Source organism: Trichosurus vulpecula, chromosome 4 (assembly GCF_011100635.1).
Source record: "Trichosurus vulpecula isolate mTriVul1 chromosome 4, mTriVul1.pri, whole genome shotgun sequence".
Classification (NCBI taxonomy): Eukaryota; Metazoa; Chordata; class Mammalia; order Diprotodontia; family Phalangeridae; genus Trichosurus; species Trichosurus vulpecula.
Window position 1 is genome coordinate 391,199,178 of NC_050576.1, and position 21,868 is coordinate 391,221,045.

General features: G+C 37.9%; 1 protein-coding gene across 2 annotated transcripts in view; it reads right to left on the reverse strand.

Annotated features, from left to right (window-relative positions):
* Window positions 1-13,857: 13,857 nt before the first annotated feature.
* Window positions 13,858-21,868, reverse strand: part of PCID2 (PCI domain containing 2) — a 49,937-nt gene continuing 41,926 nt past the window's right edge. Inside the window, exons 10-14 of one of the 2 annotated variants that reach the window (XM_036757077.1) lie at window positions 17,690-17,790; window positions 17,032-17,105; window positions 16,769-16,894; window positions 15,489-15,612; window positions 13,858-15,128 (exon numbers count right to left, since the gene is read on the reverse strand). In XM_036757077.1, coding sequence (XP_036612972.1) covers window positions 15,039-15,128; window positions 15,489-15,612; window positions 16,769-16,894; window positions 17,032-17,105; window positions 17,690-17,790 — 515 coding nt within the window. In that variant the 3' untranslated portion in view covers window positions 13,858-15,038. The remainder of the gene's footprint in view (window positions 15,129-15,488; window positions 15,613-16,768; window positions 16,895-17,031; window positions 17,106-17,689; window positions 17,791-21,868) is intronic. The other variant, XM_036757078.1, reaches the window with a different exon arrangement.

A 21,868-nucleotide genomic window follows, 5' to 3' on the forward strand; every position in this document is an offset into this window, starting at 1 on the left:
ATTAGCTTAGGGTAATTCTATAGCTTTCTGGGACTCATTTTATTGTGAAAATATTTACTTGAGTTGCTCTAAGGCTGCTCTAAACACATACAACTCACACATATTTACAAAACTTAAAGTATTTCTTTTCTGAGAAGCAATAGCATGGAAGTGTTTTGTGCTTTAAACCATTTAAATACATGGTTTTAGTTAACAACAGAGATACAATCAAAACACCAAGGATTTGATATGCTAATGTTTATTCCCTACTTTTAGTCTTAGTCTTTAGTTTCTCTTATCAGTTATGGTTAATAGGTACAAAAAGGCCCATTTACAAACTAGTAAGATGAGAACTACAGAAGGTCAGAGAACAACTTTTTTTTCAGAACTTAAAAAAATCCAACTTTAAAAACAGTGAGTTAATTTAATAAAAGCATTTTCTAAAGAATATACTAAATACTTTTTAAAATTCACTTTACATTTTAACCTCTGAACCACTTCTCCTCTCCCCCTCTTCCCAACCCATTTGGGCAGGTCCTATCCGCCAATTTTTAGAGGGATGTGACTAAATATATGGTTGACTGGTTGTTGTCCTTCATGCTCAACAAAATGACATCACTACAATGGGGTCAAGGTACAGTGGGTCTGACAGTGGCTTGGAAGGCTTCACCACAGGTTGGGTTCAAATGGTCCATATGAACCCTTGGAGTGGAGAGGTCTCTAATTTTATGCATCTCATGTTTCTTTCGAGCTACTATAATTCTGCTTTGATCATACAGCATAGCGCCTTCTTTGATGTGCGCACGCTATGCTGGGTGATCCTGTGCCAGTATCTCCCATGTCTCACAATTGATTCTCAAATTCTTCAGAGATCTTGGGTGTCCTTGCGTTGCTTTTTCTGATTTTCATGTGAGTGCTTCCCTTTTGAGTTCTCTATAAAATAGTTTTTTAGGCAAAAGTACATTTGGCATTCAAACGATGTGGCCAGATCATCAGAGTTGCACTCTCTCTGAATGCTTGGTAGGTCAGCTCAAGAAAGGACCTCAGTATCTGGTACCTTATCTTGCCAGGTGATTTTCAGATCTTCCTAAGACAATTCAGATGGAAGAGATTGTTTCCTGGCATGGCACTGGAGTATTGTCCAGGTTTCACAGGCATATATAATGGCTAGGTAGCCTAATACCTCTTCTCTCCCACACTTTCCTTTGGAGCCTCTCAAACACTGGGCTAGCGTCAACTTCATCTATTTGTCCATTCTTGGAAAGAACACTGCGAAGGTAGATGAACTTATCCATGGAATTCAAAATTTCTCCATTTGCTGTATCTGATGGTTCCACATATGGATGGTGTGGTGCTGGGTGGTGGAGAACCTGTTTTCTTATTGTTAATTGTCAGTGAAAATTAGCACAAGAAGCCGAGAACCAATCCATACCCTGTTACAGCATCTCAGCCTCAGAGGCTACACTGAGTGCACAATCATCTGCAAACAAAAAGTTGCACACCGACTCTCTCTCCACTTTAGTCTTGGCTTATAACCTTTTCAAGTTAAATAATTTACTGTCAGTGCGGTATATGCCCTCAATGCTGTTTTCATCCTTGTTGAAAGCATCAAACAACATTGCTAGAAACAACATGCTAAAAATATGGGAACAAGCACACATGCCCTGCTTCACTTGACTGGTGACTGGAAAAGCATGAGACCATCATCCATTATTTATGTAAGCATGCCATCATGAACCTGGTGGACAATACTGATGAACTTTTCCAGGCAACCAAATTTTGTCATGATTTTCCATAAGCCCTCAAAATTGAAGGTATCAAAGGCCTTGGTCAGATCAATGAACATCGTGTACAGTCCTCTATTCTGCTCCTGGCATTTCTCCTAAAGTTGTCACGCAGCAAACACTGTATCAAATGTTATTCAGCCCTTTCTGAAGCCACTCTGGCTCTCTGGTAGAAAACCATTTTCTAGTTGAAAGATCAGCCTATTAACAAGGACTCTAGCAAGAGTCTTGCCAGCAATGACTAAGAGAGACCCACCCACTCCCTGTGATTGTCATGGGACAACCTATTTCCCTTTTCTTTATAAAGATGGATAATGGAGATATCCTTGAACTCCTGAAGGATAACTTCCTCTTGCAGTATAACCTGGAAGATTTCAGTCGTTTATATGAGCAGCGTACCCCCTGCCTTGTAAATCTCAGCTGGAATAGAATCAGCACCAGGTGCTTTGCCATACAAGAGGAGCCTAATGGCATTCAAAACCTCTTTATCAGTTGGAAGTTCAGCTAGAAAGGAAATGACTTCAACCTGAGATAAACAGTCAATGGCTTCAGCATTGGTTAATGGTGGTCTGTTGAGAATGCCATGGAAGTGTTCTGCTCATCTCTCCAGGATTTTGTCCTTAACACTAATCAATGTGGCTCCATCGTCAGCGCTAAGTAGTTGAGATGCACTATAGGTCTTTGGCCCAAAGATAGCCTTCAGGACATCATAAAAGCACTTTGGATTGTTACTATCAGTATAAAACTGAATTTCATCTACCTTCTTACTGAGCCAGGAAGCCTGCATCTCTCTAAGCTTTGCTTGTACTTTTCTTATGATGGAGTTAAATGTTGCCTTCTTAGAGATGGATGAACTACTCTGCTTGTACACCCAGTGGAGTTCATGGTTTTTGTTTAGCAGTTTCTTAATTTCCCCATTATTATCATCAAATCAATCTTGGGAGTAAAGTGGTGCTGTACACCAAATCCCTGCAAGCTGCATACTCCTTTTCTTTTTTTTTTTTGAGGGGGGAAGGGCAGGGCAATCGGGGTTAAGTGACTTGCCCACGGTCACACAGCTAGAAAGTGTGTCAAGTGTCTGAGGTTGGATTTGAACTCAGGTCCTCCTGACTCCAGGGCCGGTTCTCTACTCACTGCACCACCTAGCTGCCCCATGCACACTCCTTTTCTTCTCCACTGTTGCCAACCATGTGTTGGCTTAGCTTTCTCTAAGTTAGCAACAAACTCTTCATGCGGAGAGAAGTGCTCTAAGTAGTTGACATTAAGTCTTTTGGTCATTTTGCCTTCAGGGCTACTGCTTTTGTTGAATGCAAAGGTTTAGTTTGGAGAGGATGAGTTTGTGATCAGTCCAGCACTCTGTGCCACGCATCACCTTCATCATTGTCACATCCTGTCTGTCTCTTCTCCTTACAATAACATAGTCTATTAAATGCCAATGTTTGCTGGGGTGATGCATCCTTGAAGTTTTATTGTGTTTAGGTAAATGGAAGACAGTGTTGGTGATTAGAAGGTTGTGAGATTCAGTAGTGACCATTGCTGCTGCTGTTTCCACCTCCATTCCTTCCAAGGACTCCACGCTGTGTCTGATAGTCTGTGCCAACTTTGGCATTAAAGTCACCAGAATGACAAGTTTGTCCTCTTTTGGCACATTGATGATGGGGATCTCTAGGTATTCATAATTTTTTTTAACCTCATCAGGGTTTGTCTGCACTGATGATAGTGGCATAGTGCTTTCCTGCAAATGGCAATCACATTGTCATGAGCCTGTTCACTCCTTTTGGGAGGTGTAGAAGATCGTTGAAATTAGTTTTGATTGTGAAATCTACACTAGCTTCACAACACTCCCCATCACTGCAGCCACTCCAAAAAATATATCCAGCTCTAACTTCAGTAAGTTGGCCTTTTGGTCCTCTTTGAGAACGAAGGACAAACACAACAATAACGCAAGCTGGCCTTCGTTTGCCAGCCTTATTTCACTCAGGACCGCTGTTTGGATGTGATTCCAGATGAATTCTCTTGCAACAAGAGCTATTCATCTTTTAGGTATATTGGATTTCTTGTTGTCTACAAGTATGCACACATTCCATGTACCAATCTTGAGTGGAATCATCTTTGCAGTTAGATGTTAGATGAAGCAATTTTTAGGACACCTTTTCTAGCTTTTTCCTCATGTAAGGAGGTGGGAAGTGTGGTCCTTAAAAGGCTGATCAGACACCCAGAAGAGCTGGTGAATCTCATTGCTGCTTCAGTCTAGTGAGAAGACAACCCTATGGCCTGGACTGCTTATGTGCAGAGTTGTGACTATATCCTAGAGTATCCAAACCTACTGCTTTGTCATTTATTTGCCTGTCACAACAGGACTTTGAAGTAGATAAAAAATGGTAAAATGGTACGGGTGATGTCTTTGATTCACACATAAACTGGATTGAAGTAAGGCAGAGTTGTGCAAAGTCATCAGCCTCACTCTTCCAGAGTCATTGGAGTCCAATGGCAAGACAAAAGTCGAGAGGACTGGCGATGGCTCAGGATGCAGTTGATGATCTTGGTGTCTTCCATGTCTGACCAAGCTCTAAGCGCTCCACTGCCCCTGCTTCAGCTGCCCTCATGGCCGTTGGAACAAATTGTTCTCATCCACCCATTCCAAAAGGGTAACTCTTCCCATGCTTGGGGTAGATACCTCCCTAACTCATTGATGGGCTTGAGGGCTCTTGAGTTACAAGTTTATTAGTTTATTTGCCAAAACAGTTTACTGGGGTGTGGCTACTGCACACATTATAGCTTCTTGGAGCCACAGGTGAGAGTTGGGTGGCAGGTGGATACCAAAAGTGGAAAGCAGTCCTGAAAAGGGCTCAGCAGCCCTCACACCAGAGGTACTAGTCTTCTCTGAACACCCATACACCCCCAAATATATATACACCAGAGGAATGTATGGCTGGGAGAGGGTGAATGCATGGTTAATAAGCAACATATTAAAACACCAAGAAAAATGGGCACTTCTGTGAACATAGAATGGAAAAAGGTTGCATATGAAAAATGCAGATTTATTTTATATACAGCTTGCTTTTCCTTTTAAGCGTAATAAATTAAAACTGAAGCTTTCAAAGCTGTCCTGCTTGTCTGTGCTTCTTTTTGTTCTCCTCTCTGCATTTATTTTAAAAAATACAATAGTTCAAATTTCTTTCTTTTGGCTGTATTCTTTCCCCTTGTGCCCTCCCATCTTTCATAACTGGAGTGGGGTGAAGGGGGAGCAGTTGGGAAGCTCTTGCAACACATATACATTGTTGTACAAAACAAATCCCTGGAGAGCAATTTGGAACTATGCCCAAAGGGCTATAAAAATGTGCATATCCTTTGACCCAGCAATACCACTTCTAGGGCTGTATCCCAAAGAGATCATAAAGAGAAAAGGATCCACATATACAAAAATATTTATAGCAGCTCTTTTTGTGGTGGCCAAGAATTGGAAATTGAAGGGGTGCCTATTAATTGGGGAATGGCTGAACAAGTTGTGGCATATGAATGTAATGGAATGGTATTGTACTATAAGAAATGATGAGCAGGCAGACTTCAGAAAAACCTGGAAAGACTTATATGAACTGCTTCTGAGTGAAGTCAGCAGAACCAAGAGAACATTACACAGTAACAGCCACAGTATGCTATGATTGACTTTGATAGACTCAGCTCTTCTCAGCAATGCAAGGACCTAAAACAATTCCCAAAGACTCATGATGGAAAATGCCATCCACATCCAGAAAAAGGACCATGGAGTCTGAATGCAGAGTGAAGCAGATTATCTTTTTTTATGTTTTTCTTTCTCGTCGTTCCTCCCATTCGTTCTAATTCTTCTACACAACATGACTAATGTGAAATTGTTTAATAGGAATGTATATGTAGAACCTATATCAGATCGCATGCCATCTTGGGGAGGGAGAGAGGTGGGAAAGAGAGAAAATCTAAAACTTATGCAAGTGAATGTTGAAAACTAAAAATAGACCAACTTATTTTTTAAAAAAACAAAAAACCACTGACCTGGAAAATAGATCTGGGAGAGATAATTTAAAAATTATTGGACTACCTGAAAGCCATGATCAAAAAAAAGAGCCTAGATATCATCTTTCAAGAAAAGATCAAGGAGAACTGCCCTGACATTCTAGAGCCAGAGGGCAAAATAGAAATTGAAAGAATCCACAGATTGTCTCCTAAAAAAGATCACCAAAATAAAACTCCTAGGAATATTGTTGCCAAATTCCAGAGCTCCCAAATCAAGGAGAAAATATTGCAAGCAGCCAGAAAGAAACAATTTGAGTATTGCAGAAACACAATCAGAATAACACAAGAACACAAGATCTAGCAGCTTCTACATTAAAGGATCGAAGGCCTTGGAATACGATATTCCAGAGGTCAGTGGAGCTAGGATTAAAACCAAGAATCACCCACCCAGCAAAACTGAGTATCATGCTCCAAGGCAAAACATGGATTTTCAATAAAATAGAGGACTTTCAAGCTTTCTCAGTGAAAAGACCAGAGCTGAATAGAAAATTTGACTTTCAAACACAAGAATCAAGAGAAGCACGAAAAGGTAAACAAGAAAGAGAAATCCCAAGGGACTTACTGAAGTTGAACTGTTTTGTTTACATTCCTACATGGAAAGATGATGTGTATGATTCATGAGACCTCAGTATTAGGGTAGCTGAAGGGAATATGCATATATGTATATGTGTATATGTATATATTATATCCATATATATGTGTGTGTGTATGTATGTATATGTGTATATATATATATGTATGTGTATATATATATATACACACACACACACACACACATAGAGAGAGACAGAGGGCACGGGGTGAGTTGAAATATGAAGGGATGATATCTAAAAAAATAAAACCAAATTAAGGGACGAGAGAGGAATATGTTGAGAGAGAAAGGGAGAGATAGAATGCGGTAAATTATCTCACATAAAAGTGGCAAGAAAAAGCAGTTTTGTAGGAAGGGAAGAGGGGGCAGGTGAGGGGAAATGAGTGAATCTTGTTCTCATTGGATTTGACCTGAGGAAGGAATACCATACACACTCAATTGGGTATCTTACCCCACAGGAAAGAAGGAGGAAGAAGATAAAAAAAAGGGGGGACAATAGAAGGGAGGGTAGATAGGGGGAGGAGGTAATCAAAAGCAACACTTTCATTAACGGGGGATAGGTTAGGAAGGAGCAAAATATAGTCAGTCTTTCACAACATGAGGATTGTGGGAGGGTTTTGCATAATGATACACATGTGGCCTATGTTGAACTGCTTGCCTTCTTAGGGAGGGTGGGTGGGGAGGGAAGAGGGGAGAGAATTTGGAACTCAAAGTTTTAAAAACAGATGTTCAAAAACAACAAAAAAAAAGTTTTTGCATGCAACTAGGAAATAAGATACACAGGCAATGGGGCATAGAAATTTATCTTGCCCTACAAGAAAGGAAGGGAAAAGGGGATGGGAGGGGAGTGGGGTGACAGAAGGGAGGGCTGACTGGGGAACGGGGCAGCCAGAATATACACCATCTTGGAGTGATGGGATGGTAGAAATGGGGAGAAAATGTGTAATTCAAACTCTTGTGAAAATCAATGCTGAAAACTAAATATATTAAATAAATTAAATAAATTTAAAAAAACAAAAAAAATCAAATCCCCCAAATGACCATGCCAAAAAAATAAAAAAACCACCTCACTATTATTCTGCATTTTGAGTCTTATCACTTTAATGTCAAAAAGTGAATCATCATCATCAATGCTCTGAGATATTTTTGGTCACTGCATTGATGAGGGGTCTTAATTCTTCCAAAGATGTTTTCATTTACAATGTTGTTATTGCATAAATTAGTCTCTTGGTTCTGTTTGCTTCACTGCATCAATTCATATAAATTTTCTGAAAGTACATTTTACCATTTTTTTATACTACACTAAAAATTTATGCAGCCATTCCTCTTAGTTTCCAGTCCTTTGCTAATATAAAAGACTGGGTTTGTACATGTTTGGATATGTATATTATATGCATATGTTTTCCTTTTTCTTTGACCTTGTTGGGGTGTAAGTTGAGTAGTGGTATCGCAGAGCCAAAGTGCCTTCCAGAATGATTGAACTAGTTTATCGCTCCACCAACAATGCATTAAAGGGCCTGTTTTCCCATAGACCCTACACTTGTCATTTTGTCAACTTCGCCAACTTGATGCACGTCAGGTGAAGCCTCAGAGTTACTTTCATCTGCATGTCTGTGATTAGTGATTTAGAGCATGATCATACAGTTGTTGATAACTTGGACTTTTTCCTTATTAGAACTGTCTGATCAGTTCTATTTGTCAATTTTATCCTTATCCTATTTGTCAATTGACAAGTGGCTTTTGTTCTTATAAATTCGAATCAGTTCCTTATATACTTTGAAATTTGACCTTTATCAGGTAAGCTTACCACAAATATTTTCCCCAGTTAACTGTCCCTTATAGTTTAAATGTGCTGGTTTGGTACAAAAACTTTTCAATTAATGTAATCTTAAAATCATGCATTTTATTTTCTGTGATCACCTCAATCGCATTTGGTCATGAATTCACATCCTTTCTATTAATTTCCAAAGTTTCTTTCTTGCTCCTCTAATTTATGTCAACCATTATGTCTAAATACCAGATGCCTTTGGAGCTCATCTTTGTACACAGGACAGAAAGTTGGCCTATACTGAATTTTTGTCAGATCCTTTCCAGTTTTCCAGGGGTTTCTGTTGATAAGTGAATCCTTACTGCAGCAGCCGGGGCCTTTGGGTTTATCTAACACTGGACTATTGTTTGTTTGCTTCCACGTGTTGTACACCTAATGTGTTCCACTCATCAACCTGGTTTGTAGCACAATTTCACATACTATACTACTGGGCCCCTTCCTTTCCACTTTTTTTGTATAGACTTTTACCTGTACACCCTGGGTACGCGATGGTTAAGTTCTCCAGCCTTCCTCCCCTTTTCTTTCCAAATATTCATTTTTCCACACACTTCCTTCTTTTAAGATCACCAAACTTAACTAAACCACTCCCAGGCCTGCTGTGCTGGTTAACTTATTCTATGACTCATAACTTTATTCAGCTCAATAACCTGCCATGGTCGCAGAGGCCCACGATGACACACACGCTCAACCTCCTGACACAGATGGACTCAGCCAACAGAATAAGACATGTATTTTTCGACATGGCCAATGTTGCTTTGCTCATGTATATATCTCAGTTTTGTTTTTCTTTTCTTTTTTCCCCCAAGGTGAGGGAGAAGTGGTAGTGAAGAGAAAATAAATGTTTATCTAAAAAAAGATTAAATTTTTAAAAAAGGATGTAAGATCTTTAAGGAAAGCTTGTTTAACTTTTGTTTTTGTATCCCTAGTCCTAGTGCATAGTAGATATTTATGCTACAACCCGTATATACACAATGCATTTAGGGGCAGGCATACACCACCCAAATTGTGGGCCACTGTGTCAGAGAGGGTTGGTTTTGTTTCGTCTGGGAGAGAGCAGAGGCTAGACTTGTGATTTCACTAGCATAGGGAACTTTCACCGAGAAACCTAAATTCCTTTACTCATATGGATCAACAGCTAACGGTTATTTTTATTAGCAGTACTAGGATTATCAATAATTATAGTACCAGTAAAAGCAGCTAGTATTTATACAGGGCTTTAAGGTTTGTAAAATGTTTTGCTTCAGTGATCTCCCTTGGTCCTCGAAATAACTCTAGCAAGTAGGGGATATAATTATCTCCACTTTACAGACGACAAAATTAAGGCCGAGAGAGATTAAATGATTTGCCCAAGGTCACACAGATAATAAGTATCTGAAGCAGGATTTGAATTCAGGTCTTCCGGACTCCAAGTTCAGTACTTAATCCACTGCACCAAGTTGCTGAGGGGACTGAGAGATTAAATGACTTGTCCACGGCCATGTAGTCAATGTGTAAAAGGCAAGGCTGATTCTGGACTAGCTCCTTATTTTGCCACGCAGTCTTATAAACTTCAAGAACTTTAAGGCCCATTTAAAAGCAAGTGAAACATCAATAAACATTTAAAAGTGGCTTATGATGCAAATTTCCAATTATCTTCATTTTGAACACTGAAACCCATTTTTTAAAAGGATACTCAGATTCTAAGAACTTGGCTTAGATAAATTAGAAAAGCAGTGAATGACAGCAGTTTATTCTGATTATTTTGAGCGAAGGTTAACAAGTGTAACAGTTGATATAAACAGTACATGTACATGGGCTTTTGCTGACACTTCTGTAAACCAAAATTCTGTTTCCACCTCTATTTTCAAGGATAACAAGAAAGGAAACAACATGCATCTACTACACAAAGGCAAAATCGGTTCCTACCCTCCAGGAGCTTATATTCTAGCAGGAGAGAAAATAAAATTTCATATCTTAAAAACTCCAAACCTGTATGATGTGCCTTTTTTAGTAGTAGGCACACTAAGTTTTTGCTATGAAATGCAAAAAGTATTAAGTTAGTGAACATTAATGAGAAAGTGCATTTAAAGAACACTTTAGGAGAGGAATGGTAAAGGGGCTAATTTTTTTACCTATAGTTAGAAGAAATATTTCTGTTTCTTGTGTTAGATTCAAGGTTCAGGCCTTTCACAATTACAAAGTGGGGCAAGCTGAGAACTTATAACTCGAGTTTAAAATTAGCCAATGGAGATAGAGGTTCTACTCCCAAGAAAGAATACAAAAGGAATCAGAAGACATATTAGCAGCCAAAAGACTGAAGAGAATGGACCTGTCACAAAACCAAGGTAAGCAGACTGGCCCCTGCAATAAGTATCCAAACCAGGCTGAAAAGACATAAAGGAAGCAGTTTGGGAGTGGGTAGTATAGGAGAAAAATGCCAGATCCAAAGAGGGCAAAGTCCAATTTGGAGTTCAGGGTTGATAAACAAATGGTCAAATGGAAATAGGGGAGTGCATCCAGGGATAGGAAGGCAATATGGCCAAAGTGGGCGGTACAGTCAAAGTGAATAATCTGATGAAGCAAGCTCATTTTGCCTCTTAGAGATGCTGATCAATGACCACACATGGAAAGTACTGTTGAAGCAGACAGGCAGAGGTTGGCGTCTAGGGGGTCAGAAAATGAAGACTATGGAGCCACGGGATCAAGTGATTGGGCTAAGGCAAAGATAACAGAAAATACAGCCCCACTGGGATCAATGAGAGAGCTAATTAAACATTGAAAACAAAACATTTCATTTTGAAATATTTTTTCCACTTACAATGAATGACAGAACATTTGATATTTTGAGCTATTATTTATAAAAGAGACTACTCTGTGAAGGCCTAACTCAACAAGCAGAATGGTCTAGTAATGATACAGAAAGATCACTACATTTGTAGTCAATGCACTTGGGTTCCTGGCCCAGTTATGCTCATCTATAAAAATCAAAATAAAAGGATTGGCCCCTTCCATTCTATGACCAACTTTTTTGGCTCTCTGATCACCTGTATATACCCTTCTTCCTAATCTGTGCTGCATATATAATACTCTATGAAGAAATATGTTCATGTTTAAACTGATCAATTTTACATAAATGGTTTTAAATTACATATAATCTACATAGGTTGTGACTGAAAAAAGCATGGACCCTACAAATGGCTAGTGGCAGTGACTAGGAGGACAAAGGAAAAAAACAACTCCTTGAGAAATTCTTCCACATCCTCAAAGTGACAGGAATGTCAAGCAGATCTTCTCAGTGATACTGATGGAGCAAAATATTTTAGAGGTTATATATTAAAACGTCCTCATTTTTGAAATGAGGAAACTGAGTTGAGACAGGTTAAATGACTCGTCCAAAGTCACACAGCCAGTTAAGATTAAAAAAAAATTAAGCAGAGCAGACAATATGGGCTTGAGGCTTCTGAAATGTTGGATAAGCCATTACTTTTTCTTATATTTCTTAATCTTGAATGATATTCACTATCCTCCCTTGTGCCCAACAAACTATCTAAGTATCAAACTTGGTTTGAAGGATTTTTTCAAGTTCTTTGTAGAATATCCCCACTACTTCATGCTCTGCAACAGGTATCAGTATATATAGAAGCCGTAATAATCATCTTTGAGGCAGTCATGACGAGCAATGAAAAGCTTGATTCTGAGATCTGACTTGCGACATGGAGGTGACCTTGGATTCTTGGAAGCTATACCAGGGAAAGGAAAGCTCTGGTACAGGGGTGGGGAACCTTTGGTCTTAAGGCCACATGTGGCCCTCTAGGTCCTCAAGTGCAGCCCTTTGACTGAATCCAAACTTCACAGAATTAACCCCCTGAATAAAGGGATTTGTTCTGCAAAACTTGGACTCAGTCAAAAGGCTGCACCCAAGAACCTAGAAGACAACATGTGGCCTTGAGGCCATAGGTTTCCCATCTCCGCTCTAGAAGATTCTCCCTAGCTACAAGCATTTTGAGTATGGGCCATAGAATGCTATTCAAGGTTACTTTTGAATGTATGACATGCTAAACTCAACTTTCCAACTAATTAAGTATCTTCTGTATGTTAATTCTAAAGAAAATGTTAATTCCTTGTATGCAAATTAACATTGCTTCAAATGTGAACTGTATTGATTAAAAAAATAAAGGGGACAATGAGAAAAACATCTAGGAAAGAAGTTTTCATCTTCTTTAGTCCTTCTCACACTTATGCACATAATTTGGATGGAAAAAGCGTCTTGGAGAGGATTAAGGATCTGCCTATGGTCAAAGAACCAGTAAATGGTCATGCTAGGGCAGTGATTCCAATTCAAGTCCTCGGATTCTAGTGCTTATTTATAATACTGCACTGTCTGCAAAAGTAATACTTCATATCAATGAACTAGAAACAAGGCAGATGCCCATCAGCTGAAGAATATCTAAACAAATTATGAAATGATGTAACAGAATATTGCTATACTGTAAGAAGTGATGGATATGAATAATACAGAGGATCACAGAAAGATTTAAATGCAAGGATAGAAAATGAAAAAAGCAGAATCAAGAAACCTTGCTCTCATCAGATGTGGCCTGAGGGGGAATACCATACATACTCAGTTGGGTATCTTACCCCACAGGAAAGAAGAGGGAGGAAGATAAAAAAAAAAAATAAAAGGCAGGGGGATGATGGAGGGGAGGGCAGATGGGGGTGGAGGTAATCAAAACAAACACTTTGGAAAGGGGACAGGGTCAAGGGAGAAAATTCAATAAAGCGGGATGGGCTGGGAAGGAGCAAAATGTAGTTAGCCTTTCACAACATAAGTATTGTGGAAGGGTTATACATAATAATACATGTGTGGCCTAGGTTGAATTGCTCAACTTCTTAGGGAGGGTGGGTGGGAAGGGAAGAGGGAAGAGAATTTGGAACTCAAAGTTTTAAAATCAGATGTTCAAAAACAAAAAAAGTTTTTATATGCAACTAAAAAATAAGATACACAGGCAATGGGGTGTAGAAATTTATCTTGCCCTACAAGAAAGGAAGGGAAAAGGGGATGAGAGGGGAGGGGGGTGATAGAGGGGAGGGCTGACTGGGGAACAGGGCAACCAGAATATAAGCCATCTTGGAGTGGGGGGGAGGGTAGAAATGGGGAGAAAATTTGTAATTCAAAATGTTGTGAAAATCAATGCTGAAAACCAAATATGTTAAATAAATAAATTGCATTTAAAAAAAAAAAAAGAAAATTTACACAATGACTACAATATAATTTGAAAGAACCACAAAAAAAATGAAAATGAACGCTACAAAACTACAAATAATAAGCATGCACCCAAAGAAGAAATAAGGGAAGACAACTGCTCCCCTCCCCGCCCCCAGGCCACTCCTTTGCAGAAGTGGAGGGTCTAGCAATTTGGAACATTGCAAACACTGTCATTTTTTTTCCCAACATACTAGTAGGTTTGCTTACTTTTTTCTCTTCTTCCTCTTCATCTTTTTTTTTTTTTTGGTTAAAGGGGATGGCTCTCTGGGAGTAAAAAGGAACAGGAATGCAGGGAGAAATTCAGATGATGTAAAAATGAAAAATCCCGGTAATATTTTATTTTTTTAAAAGTAATACCATACATTTATATAGTGGTTCAGAGTTTAACATGTACATAAAACCAAACTTCTCCAAATGAGGGTACTTGTGGATGTTGGAAAATTTATTTTGGTAGAACAAAAATTTCATTATGAAAATACAGCAAGGAAGACCTCTTGCAGTGAGATGATATCCTTTTTTGAGTAACTTCTGAATGCTTCTGTGGGGATCTCTGCCACACTGAGAAATGGAGATATGGTTCAAGTAGGTCTGAAACCAGACTGTTGCTAGGAATTCCAAGACTACTGGGGGCTATGTCATGGAAAAGCAAAGAGCTAGTTTACAGCTCTTCCAATCATTCTCACTGCATTCACAAGATTGAAGGAGTGAGGAAGACAGTTTTGCCAGAGTTCAAGTAAACCTGAGAATGAGGAAGAACATGGACCAGGGGGTCTACCTCTCTATTTCAGGCAGAAAGTGAGGATTCTGAACTCCAGAAGGGTTCTTTCCCTGGGACAAAGAGGATAGATATTTATAGGTAATTTCTTGCAACAAACTTGTAAAATTGCAATGATTTGGGGGTCTGAGCCATAATGACTTTCCAAAGCATTTTTCACAGAAAAAAAAAATGTGCTTATTCTGTAAAATCTGGAAATGTAGGCTATAATGAGTAAATACAAGGAAAAGAAGCATTCAAAATCAAATGTAATTTGCCTCTTAAAGGAATCTAAGGTTGCCAAGCTGTTATGGGCAAAATGATTTTCAAATGGAATACTGAAACCCTAATATTCTGAAAGATGATAAAGAACACACCATTTCCATATATCCTGAATGTTTATTTTTCAAAACAGTAATGAAAAAGTACAAAGGTCATTTTATGAATAACACTATGAAAAGTAAAATGTGTAGCTGCCTTAAAAATATTCAAAACAACATCTTTTCAGAAGTTTTATAAAAGCTTCATGGTAGACTAGGAATGTTTTCTTTTTTCCTATAGAGAAACTTCAGATCATATTGAAGTTAACAGAAGCTGTATTTTATAAAGGAGCAATTCATGTCCTCTAGGTGCTCTGCCAAGTTCATAGCCTCTGTGTCCCTGGGAAAGGAGCCATGAGAAGTTTCCAAGATTCCAGTTCCAAATGTAACAGGATTACTTTTGAGTTTCAACTACATGACTTATTAAAAAAAAAGTTTTGCAAGTTTAATTTTCTGCAAAAATTGTTTAGACTTAGTGTTGTAGAATCAACACACAGTTGAAAGTGGAGGAAAGGGGTTTTGCTTGCTAACCACTAGCTTTTGATGCTGATGAGATATGTATCCTTTAATGTGACCCTGAAAAAAAGAGAAAAGAATAAAGGGAGGGTATTTAGAATTGGCTTCATACTTCTTGAAATCACATTAAAGATGCAAAGCTTAGAATCCAGTCTTTGGCATGATTACAAATTCACAATGATCACCCAAGTTACTTCATTGTAACTTGGTACAGGAATCAAAATTACACTTCTATAGAAGCCCTCTGCACACTACAGTACATATCAAAGAAAACTGGCTTTATTAAGAGAAAGATACTGAAATGGTTCATCAAAAAAGAATAGATAACTAAGTAATGCTAGGTTTACTTGAATAAAAAAATGCAAATTCTAAATCAAATTCTATTACAGCCACTGAAATTAAATCAAACTGAATACATACCATGTATATGAGATTGGCTAAAATGCACTGAACTTCATCAATATCAACGTCTTCAACTTGCATGAATTTTAAGGCAACTAGAAAAGCATCAAGAGAAAGCTGATGTGTTTTGAGCAATAAATATCTGAAATGAGAAAATACATTTTAGTTACATTTTAGTATACAGTACCACTTGAAAAGAAAAAAATCACTGATTACGCATTGATGAAATAAAACCAAAAATATATTATTCGGCATACTTTAGGTAACAGGTGAGTCTTCAATAAAACTAAAAATTATGATAGGAAATAAAATCTACTAAGTCAATTTCCTCTTTAGGGATAACGTGGGTTTAATTTACAAAGTTATCTCCTACAGTTAAAAGGTGTTTATCCCTTCAGTATCAATTAACTTAATACATTAGAGATGATACCCAGAGATTTATCATTCTAACCAAAAGTTTGATTTAAAAGATTATAAGATCTTATTTTGCTTGCTGACATTCAAACACCCAGCTCTTACTGGGAAAACACTCGATAAAAAAAAGCCTTCTAACAGTACTAACTGTAGAGAAAACTATAATAGTAACGGATTTAATTTTCTGACATATGGAAGGGAAAGAAATATCTGGTTAATTTTTAATAAAAGGGGCAACTAATTCAACATATGCCTTAAGCATGTGATTCATACTGACAACGTTTTAGAGTCTTCTTTTTTTTATTATATATGTAAGCATTTCCAAATCATAAAGGAGAATTAAATCTTTTCTTAACCTATTGCCAAAACAACAACAAGCAGCCGCTGATGAGCCATGGGATAAAGTCCACTATGGGACAGCGGTCCTTTGGCTTAGGGAACAACAGGGGAAAGCTGTTTGGACAGCTTCATTTCTTCGTCCGTGGAGAAACAAAAAACTGTGGGACTATAGCCAGAGAATAAACTGACAGGACAAATTCTCCATGCCTCAAGAAAATGAACACCCTCTCTTCTTCATAACTTATTTGCATAATATAACTTATTTATATACTACATGATGCATTCTAGTAGTTCACATTTAATCTTGCTGATACGTTTTTTTAAAAAGTTATCAACAGATTTTTTTTAGCAGATATTGCCCCAGAAACACCCAAACAAACCCAACAAATACACTCTGTTTACATTTGAAATGTGAATTGATACATTAAAAAAAAAAAGCTATTTCTCTACATACACCTAAATACCTCACCCCTACTAAATGTCTCCCCCGGTCCCTGTGCAATATCTATCTTTCATTATTTAACAAAAAGGAGGGACATGCTTACACTTTCTTAAAGAGATTTCTGTAGGTGATGATCTTCAGCTTCTCAAGAATAAGGAAAATACCGCAGCGAATAAAGAAGGTTTCATGTTTTGTTAGAGCTTCATTCAGGAGCAGAAGATTTCCTTCACTATGGTGATTGATAGAAAAGATAGACAAATGTAATTTATTATCCCAGTGACAATTACCATTTTTTACATGTAAGAAATGCACTTGAACTAATTTTATGATATTTTAAAAATTAATAAATAGGAGAATATACTGTACCTCACAGCTTTGGTTACTTCTGCAAATTGCATAAGATGATACTTTTTCAAAAGCTCAACTGTTGGCATATGACCCTATGAAAAATGTTTACATTTTGTGGAACAAAGATTTTGGTATTTATAAACTGAACAAGCATCTCTATAAACTCTTATTCAGGAAATAATAAAGTAAAACAAAAAAAGCTATTGACTGCTTTCTTAGAATGTATTAACCCTAAAGATAGTTGTACAAGGATGTTTTCAATACAGGAAAAGTAATTCAATTAAACCTAACAAATACTATCCATTTCTCTTTAAATACCAAAAATAACTTTAATGGGAAGAAAAAAATACAACGAAGATGAAATAAGAGAACTTACACTTTCCTTGTTTTGGGAGTCAGTCTTTCTCAGGTAAGGTTAGCTAACTTACACACTTTGTGAAAATAATAAACAATCATGATAAAGGGGGTCATGTTTTTAAAGGAAGGTAACAGAAGCATAAAGCTGCTGAGATGTCCCCAAGTTCTACCCACCTCCCAAATCTCCTTTTCCTCTATTATTCCAAGGACATAATACAGTTGAGATAATGATAAACTAAGAATCTAAAATTTGCAATCAAGGCACTATTTCTTCCACTTCAAAGTCAATAGATCTAGAAAAAGATGCACAATCACTCACCAACAGCATTTTTACCGGCAGCAAATATATCAGAATCATCCTTTTATTTTTCTGACTTGAACGGTGACAGTGCTCAAAGGCAAAGGACAGATATTCTTCAGCTGTAGGCAGATAACAACCCCCCCCAGAATATTTAAATTAAAGGTCATCCTAAACATTTTTCAGTGCTTCTTCATCAACATTAGAGTAACATATATTATATTTTATCCCTCCTATGCCTAGGACAACAAATAGTCTCTTTTCCTCATACAAAAATGAAGGCTAATTGAATTTCTGTAATCGATGACTTTTCCCAAGGGTAGACCCTCACCAAGATTCAACACAGATTGCCTGAGATGGCCTTTTTTCTATAAATGAGGAAAAAAGGTGGGGAAATTATGCCTCACTAACATTGATAAGAATTGTCTAAGGTTATCTGTCAAGGCTGCAGCAACTTCATAATTAGTCTACACAAAAGGCAACAATACAAATACTTGGAAAAAATGAGTATGATTAAAAATGTAGTCTCAACAGAGGCTTCTGAAATGAACATACAGTCATGCAGGATAAAAATGGCATAGAGCAGCACCCATTACCCTCTGGAACAATTACAGAATTTACTGGATCCTACTATTTTCTTTAAACTACATGACAACTTATAAGCAGGCTCTTAATTATTACAGATTTGCAAATACAGTGAGCAAATGAACTCAACCTAACTACAAAGTCTAATATAAGAAATGAGGTGTCCATTAACATCTTCATTCCTTTAGTGAATACCAATGTTAAAAATGATACTACTACATGATTTAATATCATTTACAAATTAAAATTTGAAATAAGTCCTGCTAAAGGCAGAGATCTACTTTAAGAAGATTTAAATGACTTGGAGTGATTTTGTGAGCACCTGAATATTTCTGTATTCTTAAAATTACTAAACTACTGGAAGTAAGGTCAGGATTAGGTGATCTCTTTATCTGGACTTTGATGTTGGACAAACCATAAATCATTCCATTTCCTACAAGATATTGGGGGGAAATCTGAATTATAGAAACTGGGTACTATTATAGCAAACACCTGGGTTGACACTTAAGAGTCTTGAACCCTGTGTTCTTGAACATGGTAAATTATTTTCTCCATGTCTACTAAATATGAGCCTTTCTGGTGATTGTAAGGTCTGCAGCTTGAAACCAATTTTTTTCCCTTGGTACAAAACTCTGAAATTACAACCCAATGAAAAATTTTGTTTACTTGACAAAAATCTGTGTTACAACTTAGGAACATATATTTTACTATGTGAGATACACCTATATATTTTAAGATTATCCTTTTAATTTAAATCACCTACCAATATTAAAGCTATGATGGCTTCAGATTCAACAAAAACCACAGATCTAGGAATTATTACTGAGATAATATTAACAAATTCACTTCTAGAAAATTAGGTATCTTTTTTAAAGCTGAGCAACTGCTCAAAGGAAAAAATATTAGTACACTAAAGGTTAACTATGATAAGCTTAAAACAAGTTACTACGCAAATTCACAGCATTTTTTAAAAAACAACAACAAAACCTATTCCAGTCATTTTTTTCCCCTAAGTTGCAGCCTTGCTTAAAGGAGAAATTGATCTGTACAATCCTGTAGAATGAGCTACTACAATTGCTAGTAAAATGAGGAGTTTTTACATTATTACCAAGTATTTGTAGCAGGTTCATTCAACAGATGACTGGAGTATGAGCTAAGTGACTTAATACAAGTGGTATATAGAACAATCTCACTACTGTTAAACGAAAATCCAAAAACAAACATAAATAACGCTGAGAAAACTGATGCTAAACTAAGGGACTATAAAATTAGGAAAAAATTAATAACAATTTTCTCAATGTTGGCTTAATGGTTCCTTTAAAACTAAAAACAGTAGAAACCTCTTGCATATTCATTAATTACTAACAGTAATTAAGAGAAAAGTAACCATTGGGGAAAAAAGGCAGAAAACTTGGTAATCAAGTATCAGTGAATTCAGTGGCTGTGAACTGAACTTTCCAATTCAAATCAACAGACCATGTGACTATAAAATCACTTAACTTCTTCATATGTCAATTTTTCATCTAATATAAAAACCACAGGCTTACAAATACAATGTTTTCCAAGCATAAAAGTTATTGCTTATTTTAAGCGTATTTCCTTTCTCTAAAGCTCAACAGGTGGAAAACTGAAAGCAAATGTAATCAGTGACAGCCAACTAGCATTTTACAGCGCTTATTATATGTCAGAAACCATGCTAAAGGCTCATAACTAGCAATGCTAAGGCTACACATATGCATGTATATGTGTACACACACACACATGTATATGTGTACACACACACACACACACACACACAGAGTGGATAAATCACGCAATCTGGGGATCAATTTAAAGGAACTCTGCTGTTTAACTCAGAGGAGCGAAGACTCATTAGGGACATGACAGCTATCTTCTTCATGAAGCTGAAGATCAGTCATATTAAAGAAGGATTAAATTTGCTTTGCATGTCTTCAAAGAGCAGAATGAAGAATAACGGTGGATGTTGAAAAAATGTATATTACTACTTGACAGAAGGAAAACCTTTCTAACCTGGAGAGCTAGCTGAAGATGCAATGAGCTGCCTCGGGACAGAGTGGCGTGCCTGTTGCTTAAGATTTACAATAGAAATTAGGTGACTCTGTCAGGAATTTCTTGTTTAGGTTCAGGTTAGACTAGGAAAGGTCAAGGCCACTGGAGTGTTCTCAACACCCTCACACAATCTTTGCCTTGCCATCTCTATGGTCTCATGGAGTGAGGCGTCCTTCACTTTTCCAAAGCTCCACCTGTGCCTTTGATCCTCTCCTCTCCTGTCTCATAATCATCGCCTACATCCGATTTGTGTTCCATTTCTTCTCCTAGATCTACAAATCTGTTTAGGTCTCCCCTATTCCACAAAATCCTTCCCTTGACCCTGTTACCCCTTCTAAGTACCATCCCCTCTTTCCCCCCTTCACTGCCAAACTTCTAGAAAAAGTCATCTACACTTGCTGTCTATAGTTGTTATTCACTCGCTCCTCTACTACTTGCAATCTGGCTTCCACCCCACAACATTCTACTAAAAAAGTGCTTTCTCCACGGGCGCCAGGACCTCTCTATTCACAAGTTCATAGGAATTTAAGAGTTGGAAGAGACCTCAGACATCCTGGGATCGTGGATTTACAGTGGGAAGAAACCCTGTAATCTATCTGATCTATCCCACTTATTTTGCAGCTAAGGAACCTAAGACAGAGAGAGATTAAAGGACTTGCTCTGTAAGAGGCAGAGGCAGGATTTGAACCCAGGGCCTCTGACCTCAAAGCCAGTACTTTTCACTGAACCATGCTGCCTCCCACCAATTTTAGAGATGAAGAGCGATAGCAATGCCCCAGGTGGTGAACTGACTTTTACTCCAGTTCAAACAAGTTAAAATAACCAGAAGAGCAAGGCCCTAACCTGAGTCCCTATGCTCTTCTTTCCACCATGATCCAATGGCTGTTTTCAGTTCCGATTCTGCTTACTCCCTCTACTGCCTCTAACATTAATAAGCACCCTCCTTCTTCCTCCTGCCCTCTCTCCCATGGACTCTGGAACCCTGCACTATCCTGGTTCTCCTCCCTTTCTGGCCATTCGTTTTGTCTTTCTACACTCTCCGTGACTTCGATAATCATAGATCTAAAGATGTAAAGGATTGCAGAGACCACACAGTCCAGCCTTTCTTCTTTAACAGTTGAGGAATCTGAGGCCCAGAGAGCTTAAGTGATTACTAAGTGCCAAAGGTAGAATCTGAACCAAAGTCCTCTGATATCAGAGCCAACACGGCACACCCATTACACTGTACTATGACAACACCGACCTGAACTGAATCACTTCCATGCAGATAACTCCCCAGCCTCTATCTCTAGTTCTGACCTCTTTCCCCTCAGCTCCCTACCTGGATACCTCAAATGGACGGCCCATCAGGAAGTCCAAACTCGCCCTACTGCTCTTAGCCCCACACCACCCCTCACTCACAATTTAGGAATAATTTTTTATTCTTCTCTCTCCGTTTCCCCAAACACCACATCCAACCAACAGCCAGTTCCTAACATTTCTACTTGTGAAACCTTCCTTGCAACTGTGCTTTCCTTTCTCCTTGTTGCTACCGCCCCAGCTCAG